The sequence below is a fragment of the Embiotoca jacksoni genome, unplaced genomic scaffold (assembly GCF_022577435.1).
Source record: "Embiotoca jacksoni isolate LCO1_2020_lvr unplaced genomic scaffold, fEmbJac1.0.p SCAF_50, whole genome shotgun sequence".
Classification (NCBI taxonomy): Eukaryota; Metazoa; Chordata; class Actinopteri; family Embiotocidae; genus Embiotoca; species Embiotoca jacksoni.
Genome location: NW_027185404.1, coordinates 2,041,206 through 2,052,148, shown reverse-complemented (window position 1 = coordinate 2,052,148; position 10,943 = coordinate 2,041,206). Strand labels below are relative to the sequence as shown.

Below are 10,943 nucleotides of genomic sequence, written 5' to 3'. Positions count from 1 at the left end.
AGTGAAGAATTAAACCAAAAATGTGGAGTACAAAATGTTTATTTCTCAGTGTACTGTACAAAGAAATAATTATGCAACTTGGCGTTACATAACACAGAACATTTCAAACAAAAATATGTCATATGTCAGAAAAGTGTATAAATATGTTCAGTAGGAAAAATTGCATCTGCATATGTTTCAGAAGGGACGCTGCAGGTTGGACGAGTCTCGGCCTTTCATTTAGTCACAAGTTGATTCTCCAGAGTCTCCAGCTTCTTCGACATGGCTTCAAGTAGCAACGTTAAAGAAAGTTTATCAAAGAAATCCAAATAAGCAAATAACGTGCCAAGTCCTAGAAACCAAACAGTCGTGGTTTTACTGGTTTTAAAAGAGTAGGTGGAAAAATATCTAGAAAGATGCAACATCAGCACACCAAGTGGCCTCATCCTCATCTCTCTGCATCAGCCTTAACGAGTTACTCCTGAAGCTCTCTTGCACTTGCCTGCACTTGAACTACCGCGCCTTTAATTGTATTTCAACTTTATTTGTTTAATTTTATGCACTTTATCTGTTCTAATGCATTTCATCTGTTCTTATGCATCTTATTTCCTACCTATATTTTTAAATGTTCCTTCCTTTATATCTGTTTTTATGTGAAACACTGCATGTCATTTTGTTGCTATAAAACACTTTGAACTGCATTTCTTGTATGAAAGGTGCAACACAAATAAAGTTTATTATTATTGTTGTTACTATTAAATCCTCCAGAGTGTACATACCACTGAGAGAAGGTTTACATCTGCTAGATTTCCCAGTGTGGAGTAAATATGGGAACTAATTTGAATATTAGAAGCAGTTTATGTCTGCGGTTTCATCAGCGTGGTCGATACAATCAGCTGGCTGCGAGCTGACACCTGCACCTGCTTCTGGTGAATGTTTTAATGAGGCAATACAGTGTCTATAGCGGCTGTAAAAAAAAATCCTGACACTGTGAACTGCAGCTATTCATGCTATTTATATATTTACTGCACAATTTGTAGAACTAAAACTATGCATTTAAGGTATATACAGTGGGTACGGAAAGTATTCAGACCCCTTTAAATTTTTCACTCTTTGTTTCATTGCAGCCATTTGCTAAAATCAAAAAAGTTCATTTTATTTCTCATTAATGTACACTCAGCACCCCATCTTGACAGAAAAAACAGAAATGTAGAAATTTGTGCAAATTTATTAAAAAAGAAAACCTGAAATATAACATGGTCATAAGTATTCAGACCCTTTGCTCAGTATTGAGTAGAAGCACCCTTTTGAGCTCGTACAGCCATGAGTCTTCTTGGGAATGATGCAACAAGCTTTTCACACCTGGATTTGGGGATCCTCTGCCATTCTTCCTTGCAGATCCTCTCCAGTTCCGTCAGGTTGGATGGTGAACGTTGGTGGACAGCCATTTTCAGGTCTCTCCAGAGATGCTCCATTGGGTTTAGGTCAGAGCTCTGGCTGGGCCAGTCAAGAATGGTCACAGAGTTGTTCCGAAGCCACTCCTTTGTTATTTTAGCTGTGTGCTTAGGGTCATTGTCTTGTTGGAAGGTGAACCTTCGGCCCAGTCTGAGGTCCAGAGCACTCTGGAAGAGGTTTTCTTCCAGGATATCTCTGTACTTGGCTGCATTCATCTTTCCTTCAATTGCAACCAGTCGTCCTGTCCCTGCAGCTGAAAAACACCCCATAGCATGATGCTGCCACCACCATGTTTCACTGTTGGGATTGTATTGGGCAGGTGATGAGCAGTGCCTGGTTTTCTCCACACATACCGCTTAGAATTAACACCAAAAAGTTCAATCTTGGTCTCATCAGACCAGAGAATCTTATTTCTCATAGTCTGGGAGTCCTTCATGTGTTTTTTGGCAAACTCTATGCGGGCTTTCATATGTCTTGCACTGAGGAGAGGCTTCCGTCGGGCCACTCTGCCATAAAGCCCCGACTGGTGGAGAGCTGCAGTGATAGTTGACTTTGTGGAACTTTCTCCCATCTCCCTACTGCATCTCTGGAGCTCAGCCACAGTGATCTTTGGGTTCTTCTTTACCTCTCTCACCAAGGCTCTTCTCCCACGATTGCTCAGTTTGGCTGGACGGCCAGGTCTAGGAAGAGTTCTGGTCGTCCCAAACTTCTTCCATTTAAGGATTATGGAGGCCACTGTGCTCTTAGGAACCTTGAGTGCTGCAGACATTATTTTGTAACCTTGGCCAGATCTGTGCCTTGCCACAATTCTGTCTCTGAGCTCCTTGGACAGTTCCTTCGACCTCATGATTCTCATTTGCTCTGACATGCACTGTGAGCTGTAAGGTCTTATATAGACAGGTGTGTGCCTTTCCTAATCAAGTCCAATCAGTTTAATTAAACACAACTGGACTCCAATGAAGGAGTAGAACCATCTCAAGGAGGATCAGAAGAAATGGACAGCATGTGAGTTAAATATGAGTGTCACACAAAGGGTCTGAATACTTATGACCATGTGATATTTCAGTTTTTCTTTTTTAATAAGGAGGATAGTTTGGAAACACAGTGGAGTCAACAGAAAAGGATATTATTCTGAAGCAGGTTCTTCAGCTTCTCATTGACTTGGTTCTGAAACATTATGATGTTCTCACACTGGCACATGTTTTCGTCAGATGGTTTATCTGTTGGGGAAAAATGATTTGAGTTAGAAATCCTTTCTGTCGTTGGATCTGTTTGTTTTCTCTTCTAATCCTCCCCTGCAGGTTTTCTTTCCCGTCTCTGCCTGCAGAGAATGTGAGAGATACGAGGAGGAGAGCATGTGACTGCAGAGCAGAAAACCCTGATGGGCGATGTGATAGGAGGAACTGCTCAGTGCTGCTGCTCTGATAACATCACAGATTATTACGGTGGCAGCAGGTGGCAGCAATGCATCATTATAATGGAGGGAAGTTTTGAACCAAACACTTTTAACAAACTGCCCTCAAGGAAATTCCTTTTTGCTCAACAGACTACATTATGATTTTAATAAAAGCAACATCCTTTGAGTCCCTGTTTGGTCCCAGATCTTTCCTTGATAATGTGAAACCTTGTGCAGAGTACCTGTACACATCCTGGACTTGAGCTTCTTTGTAATTTCTCCCATTTTCTCAAAACCCTCGGCGTAAAACAGATGTTTCTCAACAGGCTTGGACGCTATCTCTCTCAGCTCCTGTTCAATGGCTTTACCAACACCCAAGGCATATATCGTGACGCCTGGTAGTGACAGAAAACAGGACAATTAGATCAGAATAAAGATACTTTCACTGGAAAGTGAAGTGCATCGGGACGTAAAGAGTTGTTAACACACATACCAGAGTTCTTTGCTTTACTGGCCCATTCAGAAACGTCATCCTGCGATCTTCCATCAGTGAACACGATGCTGACACGTGGTATGCTGCGCCTGGCGCCTTCTTTGGCAGAAAAGCTGAGCTCAAACATGTGACGTAGGGCCGAGCCCGTCATGGAGCCTCTCCCCATGTACTGCATCCGGGTCACGGCCAGCTTGATGTCCCGCGCTGTGGCGTACTGGCCCAAGGTAAACTCTGAGCGCACCTTGGTGGAGTACTGAATGAGGCCCACGTGTGTTCCCGCCCTGGAAACGTTCAGCGAGTCCACGATGCCGTTGACTAACTGCTTGACCAGCTCAAAGTTGGCGGGGCCCAGACTCTTGGAGCCGTCGATCACGAAAACCAGATCCAGGACTCCATCGCCGCACTCTGGTTCTGTCAGAATAAAGAACGGTAAGAATGTAAAATAAAATGGTGCTGCTCACAGCCAGGGTCCACTGTCCGACACAGATCCACACCTACTGGTTTCATTACAGAGAAACACGGATTACTATGATGTTGCTGAGGCACATTAAGATGTCTGAAATAATTCTTATTTATATAATAGGCTATATTATGGATGTCCGTCATCACAGCCATCAGCATGGGATTTCTGTTCCACACGGAAAATATACGAACACACTAACAACTATCTGAAGATTTGAATACTGCACGGTGGAAAATACAAACACAGAATGTCCCTTTAATCCAGAGGAAGAGAGAAAATCTCATTTTTAGTGAGTGCCGGGATTAAAACTGACCTCACAACTCAAAATGATGCAACATGTAAATACCAGAAGAGGGAAAAAAAACAAACATTGAAAAGATGCTTATGAAATATTACATTCTGAATTATGTTCACTTTGACTCATGAAAACTTGCATTCTGTCTTTTTACGCAGGCGTTGCGTGTCTCTATGTTTAGTTACTGAATAAGATTTAGGACTCACTCTGACATGTTTTCCCATCAGGCTGCAGTGTGTATCCTTTCCTGCATTTACACACACATGAATGTTCCGTGTTCATGAACTCCTGCTCACAGCCGTGTTTCCCGTCGGCACAATGGTCCGTCTCTGCAGGAGAGTCATTATTTATTATCAGCAGCAGTGATTAAACAGAAGCAACTTGTAAACACCAGTTGGAGACAAATGAAAAACAATCACACATGTTTTCTGGATTTACACACACACACACACACACACACACACACACACACACACACACACACACACACACACACACACACACACACACACACACACACACACACACACATGAATACAGCAGTCAAACTCTTCAATAAATCATTTTTACAGACAAAAATACGTCTGCTTTTTTGAGACAGAATATGTGGAAGCTTATAAATAACAAATATACAGCTCTACAATCAAGTATTGTATCTTTTTGGTGATTATTACCAATAAATCATATTCTGTGTCAGTCTTTTAAGTCAGTTGAAGCTCTGTCCGCCGGTCTGTCTGTCCATCCGAAACTTTGGTCAAGCAGCAAGTCAAAAGCTGCTGGACCTTCATCGTCCACAAAGGATTATTAGGGCGTCACTGAAAACAGTGACGCCCTAATAATTGCATGTTAGATGTAGCGTCTGTAGATCTCATGTACCAACGGTACACGCAAATATTTTATCAAGATATTTCACAGAGACCGAAGTCTACGAGCGTCCCTGTAGTCATATCCTTAGCTTTATACATAATATTGTTGTGGAATGTGTTGTGTATATTTACTCCTACCAGAAGGTTCAGCCGACTGATTGACCCTTAAACCATCAGTACCCTGAATGTCTTCTTTTACAATCACTGAACTCTTCATGGAGGGGGACTAACGTTGCACCTGTTGGAGCTGCACTTACTTGCACGAGATATTCTTTTGAGCCATAATTAATGATCCTGATTAATGCAAAATTACATTTTACATCCATTAAATACATTGTTGGGCAGATTAATTAGCACTGAGCTTGATGTTTGTACATTTATTTATTTATCATACTGCTGTGTATCAGTGATTAAAATGGAGGATGTCAAACCGCTGACGGGTAAATGATGCTGAGGCTGATATCTGAACAAACTTCATAATGTCCAACCTCCGTGAGTCTTGAACATCTGAAGTAAGACAAGCCTTTCATTCAGGCTTCTTCAGGTGCTTTAGTTCACATGTGTGCACAGCATGGAGGATGTCTACAATAAACATCAGTGAACATACATGATGTAAATCAATAAGACGTCAATGTGAAACAAATGCTGCCTTAAAACTAAAACTGGGAAGAAAAATATTCTTTCTTTGTTTAATAACGAGAGTAAAGACATGTTATAAACGTACTTTTGCATGTTTTCCCATCCGGTCTGAGTGCGAAGCCTTTTCTGCATTTACACACACAGCTGTCTTCTGTGTTGGTAAACTCCTGTTCACATCTGTGGGTGCCGTCAGCACAGTGGTCCACCTCTGCAGGGAACCATCAGTATGGACAGGAGAATAGAGTAATCAGGTAAGAATGAAGGACAGAGGAATTATTTTATTAGCTAATATGTATTTGATGCTGTTAAAGATTTTTATTTGGGCATCAGAAATATTAAAATCCCAGGAAAGATATCTACATCAATTGATATGAATGTATGTTGCATTACTACACAAGTCAGCCACAGACTCCTGTCTTCATCAAATGAAAGAAAGAACTCGGACTCTTACTCTTGCAGGTTTTCCCATCCGGTCTGAGTGTGAAGCCTTTTCTGCATTTACAAACGCAGGAGTCCCGCGTGTTCACGAAGTCCTGCTCACATCCGTGGCTGCCGTCAGCACAGTGGTCCATCTCTGGGAGGAAAACAGAAAAGAGCAGGGATGTTGTCTCATTTTACTCAATGAAGCCTGCTGTGTGTTTGTGTTTCATATTCTTCTGATCTAAATATCTCTGTTTGAGTGCAAATGACTTTGCTGAGCTGTTGCTGTAAAGTTGCTACTTTTCACTTGTTTGACCTGGTTACAAAATGATGAAAAGCACTTACTGCTGCAGGTCTTGCTGTCCAGATTGAGGACGTAGCCTTTGTTGCACCTGCAGATGAAGGACTCTGGGACGCTGACACAGTTGTGCTCACAGCCGTGGATCCCCAGGTCACAGTAGTCTATTTCTGAAGAGGAGGGTGACTCTCGTATTAATGTCAGAACGATACTTCTGCTGCTATTGCTGTAATAATAATATGACCTGTTTTGTGTGATTAGGTTGTTCAAATCAACACATACACAGTACACATAGTAAACTAGAACAAAACAGACATGCAGAAATCTATTATTCTTTCAGTCAAAATGAAAACACGCTCCTGGAAGTGTTGCTGTAAAGCTGCAGAGCTGTGAATCCTTCTTCTGGTGACGATGATACTCTGACACTCTGGACACACCGCTGCACCTCAGCAGCTGCTCTGTTGATTGAAAAAGCACACTTCCTCCAGGAAATCTCCCCCACTTTATTTTCTGTTAACGTCCTCCAGAGGAGCAGAAAGGGACATCTTCCAACGGTGGGTGGACAGACTGATGTCTGATGTTCAGGAAGGCGGGAGGCTGGCTCTCCTTTGAACTGGGGCGTCAGCAGAATCACACATTTGTGCAACAACTACTGTACAGTTGTTTTGAAGATATTGTATTTCATTATAAAAAAAAAAAAAAAAAAAAAAAGATATTTAAAGGGGGAACTCCACCAGTTTAATACATTTACACACATTGAGCTAGAGCATTGTGGGTAATGTAGGTTTGTCACAACTTCTGCTGCAACAAATGTGATCCTTTTTTTTAAACTGTCTGTCATGGCTGACACCATCCTGACCAGGGCAAGATGTAAAAAAGACCTGCACCATAAAACATAATAAAGATTGTTGTTAAAGGTTTTTGAAGAAGAGGAAGAAGAGGAAGAGACTGAGGAGACCCACGAGGGAAAAGGAAGACAGGAGTTCTTGTAAAAGTCAGAAATGTCTCATTACTGTTGCAGGTCTTCTGGTCTACGGTGAGTTGATACCCCGGACGGCAGCGACACTCGTAACCATCAGGCAGGTTAGCGCAGATGTGTTGGCAGCCGTGATCCACCACAGCACACGAATCCTCGGCTGGAGGGAGACGACACGGAGAGAAATCAGCTGCAGCTCAGAGTGCAGAAGGAAACCTGCATGAACTGTTTGGGAGCAGCACAAACCGGCTGTCGGCTCAACGAGGAGATATTATTTATCACATTTTAAATTGCCCAGTCAAACTGTTTGTGAGCAAACAGTCGAGTGTTCACACATCCAGCAGGCACACAGGAACAGCAGCACTCATTTGGATTTGACTCTCTCAAAATTCACTCCCTTTGGTCTCTACCAACTCCTGAGGGAGATCGTTTGATCTATAGAGGCTGAATCCTTCACTGTGCTCTCTACTGAGTGTCTGACTGTGTCTGTCAGCTGTGATGTGAATAAGTGTCACAGGGGCCTTTAAAAAAAAACAAAAAAACAGTTGAAACTGAATCAGAAAAGTGATGCGAAAACCGAAACAATGACCTAAACGGCACTAAAATGCTCCATAGAGCTGATGGAGACTTTAGATTGAGGTAATAAATCTGTCACTAAGACCAACTGCTTTTACATACAAATGGTCATATGATAAATTATTGAGAATATAGTATTAACTAAAGCCCTGCATTTTTGCCTTTACTCAGACAGACGGATAATGTGAGGAAAGTCCGGCTGTCAGGATTCAAACTGGTGACTCATTGCTGACAGCGTTTGAGCCTGCCGGAAGGAAAACTGCTAAATGTAAAAAGCTGGAAAAGAAGTGTCACCTTTAAACTTGAAAAAAGAATAAGAAGAGTTCTTTCACCTTTACATGTCTTTCCATCAGGGTTGAGGGTGAAGCCTTTCCTGCACTTGCACCTGTATGACGCGGGGCTGCTCACACAGAGATGCTGACACTGATGGTCCACCACCTCACACATCTCTGTAACTAATCCATGCAGGAACATTCACAGACACACATTTACAAACGCATATGCATTGAAAATTAAAGAGGGACACCGGAGAGAAGATAGTTGGGAAACGTCACCTCCGCACAGTTTGGACTGGAACACAGAGATCAGGGTTTCTATCTGGCTGAAGTTGGCCACCAGGTGCACATGCTCAGAATGAGGCTCGCTCCCAATGGCCTGCAAGGTGTTCATGTCCACTCTGCCCACTCCGATGGCAAAGATCTGGATGCCGGCCTGCCTCGCCTGAGATGCAACCTCCTCCACCGTGTCCTGAGGTCTCCCGTCAGTCACAATCATGGCGATGCGGGGGATGTGCAGGTCCAGCGGTCGGGCCCCGTCTTCCTCAGTGAAGGCGGTCTCCATGGTGTACTGGATGGCCAGACCGGTCATGGTGCCTGTGGCGAGGTGCTCCATGTTCCTCACCGCCTGCTCCACCTCAGCCTTGGTGGTGTAGGTGTTGAGGGAGAACTCCGGCTGGACCACGCTGCCGTACTGGAGCAGACCGACCCGGGTTGCATTAAGACCGACCTCGAGGAACTGCAGCAGGTTGATGATGAAGGTCTTGACCTTCTCGTAGTCGTTGGGGCGGATGCTTCTGGAGCTGTCGATAACAAAGAAGAAGTCCAGCGGGATGGCTTTGCAAGGGTTCTCTGGAATCAAAGACAGGGAGGAAGTTTGGGATCAGTTTTGGTGAAAACTGGCAAAGCTGGTTAAACAGACAAACACAAGCTCTGGTTCCAAACCACCCACCGACCGCTCTGCTACCGACCGCTGTCTGACTTTGACTTGCGGCTGCGATGGGTCGGAGACGGCGTCTGTCCAGCCGCACTGCATCGCAGCACAACAGACAGAAGAGGCCGAGGGCCAAGGACCTCATTCTGATGGGAGCTGGCAACTGCAGCGGAGACACAAAAACCAGAGCTGATACACTAGAAACACTCCCACAATGCAGTGCAAGCAGAGTGTGCAGGGAAGAGCACAAAGCAGATGCAGAAAGAACACAGCTGCCAAAAAGACATGTGCTCTTTAAATTTATATCAGGAAACCAAATCTGTGTCATAATACACAACAATTGAAGGTCTGATCGTGGTTGGTCATGATCGGGTTCATTAATGCATCAAACCTGATGAATTGTAAATGTCGTGAGCAATGCTAATAAACATGAATATAATACATACATTTAAGTTCCAGTCAGGCTTCGTTTGACATAAACACATCTAAGTTTTGTAAAGACTGAATGAGGTTTGTTGAAGGTGTGTTGTAAAGCAGCTTTTTAAGTGGACACACACACAAAACACCATTCATTACATTTCACTAAAATCTGCAGATTATTTTTTTTTTTAATATCTTGCAAACTAGACGATAACTAAACACCCGTGCAAGACTGAAAATACCATCTGCGTGGTAGGAAACCGATATAGAGACTCTGTGACGAAGGTGATCGGTGAAGAGCTACAAGTTAATGATGAGGACGGATATAAATAGGGAGAACTTTCACCTCCTGCTTATTTGACCTGCCCAGCTTCACGTTTCACATTTCAGCGTGTATAGTTGAATGCATTCGTTTTGCAGAGTGAAGAGCACATTTTGAAAAGCAGAATTTCTTTGTAAATTTAAAGTGTTTATACTGTATATTCATTTGTAGCAGCATTCTTCTCAGCACTGTTTCTGAACTCGTGCAGGCTCGACTGGAGGTTCATGTTTTCCCATTTGCCTTCATATGAAGTTCACTGAATGAGCTTTGGGATGTTTTGCTGCATAGGTGGTTCAAAGTGATTTAAGGGAGGCTGACAGGTACTGCAGACTGTTTCCCAATCCAGTCCCCAGGAGAGCCCTTCATTACCTGTCATATTCAGACTGAAGGCTCCACTGCTGTCTTAAAAATGATCTGTGCTCAGTGTAGAAAGAGCAAATACATCCACATTCAACAACAGGACGATGTGGGATTTGTTATTTGGGAGAAATCTTGGTTCTAAGTTTCTGAATTGAGTTCTGAACTTTTTCTTTGTCAGTGATGACACAGACTCACGGCTCAGTCTGTTCACAGCTCCGGCAGATGAACGCTCCCACACAGACATGTGCACGGTAGCCGCTGACCTGGGACCTGCATGGGTCACATATCCATGTTGCATCCCACACGGAGCGGTCGCCCTCTGAACTCACGTCTGTTTGATGTCTCTGCTTCAGTCCTGACCGTGTTTTCTTCATCAGCCATCGATCAGAGTCACACATGTACTTTGTGAAGTCTTTTTTTCTGCCTTCACTTTCCACAACTTTGGCCTTCACCGGCATGTGTCAACAGAAGATACAAAAACATGATGTCGAACCACTGCGGCAAACAGCTGACCTTCTAAAAAAGGTTTTCAAACACATGAACATTATTGCAGGCTTTTATAAAATCCTGTGTGGCTGCTGGTGTTATCCCTCCTCTCACATTTCCTCCTGAGTTGAAGCCAAAGCTGTGTGTTTACTATGAAACACCAAAGCAGCGTTCATGGGTCTCTGTTTTGCACATTCCCTGATGTCTTTGGCAGCTTTTCAAGATGCAGGTGAAGGAATCTGAGATGTTTCCTAACTTAACTTTAAGTAAACACAGAACAGGTGACTGAT

General features: G+C 43.3%; 1 protein-coding gene across 1 annotated transcript; it reads right to left on the bottom strand.

Moving 5' to 3' along the window:
- Nucleotides 1-36: 36 nt before the first annotated feature.
- Nucleotides 37-9,210, bottom strand: LOC138211860 (matrilin-2-like). Its single transcript, XM_069172015.1, is given in 13 exon segments — nucleotides 37-271; nucleotides 2,562-2,654; nucleotides 3,073-3,225; nucleotides 3,324-3,752; nucleotides 3,755-3,817; nucleotides 4,288-4,410; nucleotides 5,672-5,794; nucleotides 6,038-6,160; nucleotides 6,352-6,474; nucleotides 7,318-7,440; nucleotides 8,189-8,303; nucleotides 8,406-8,983; nucleotides 9,084-9,210. Coding segments are annotated over 13 exon segments (2,229 nt in total). The 3' UTR covers nucleotides 37-215.
- Nucleotides 9,211-10,943: the final 1,733 nt, after the last annotated feature.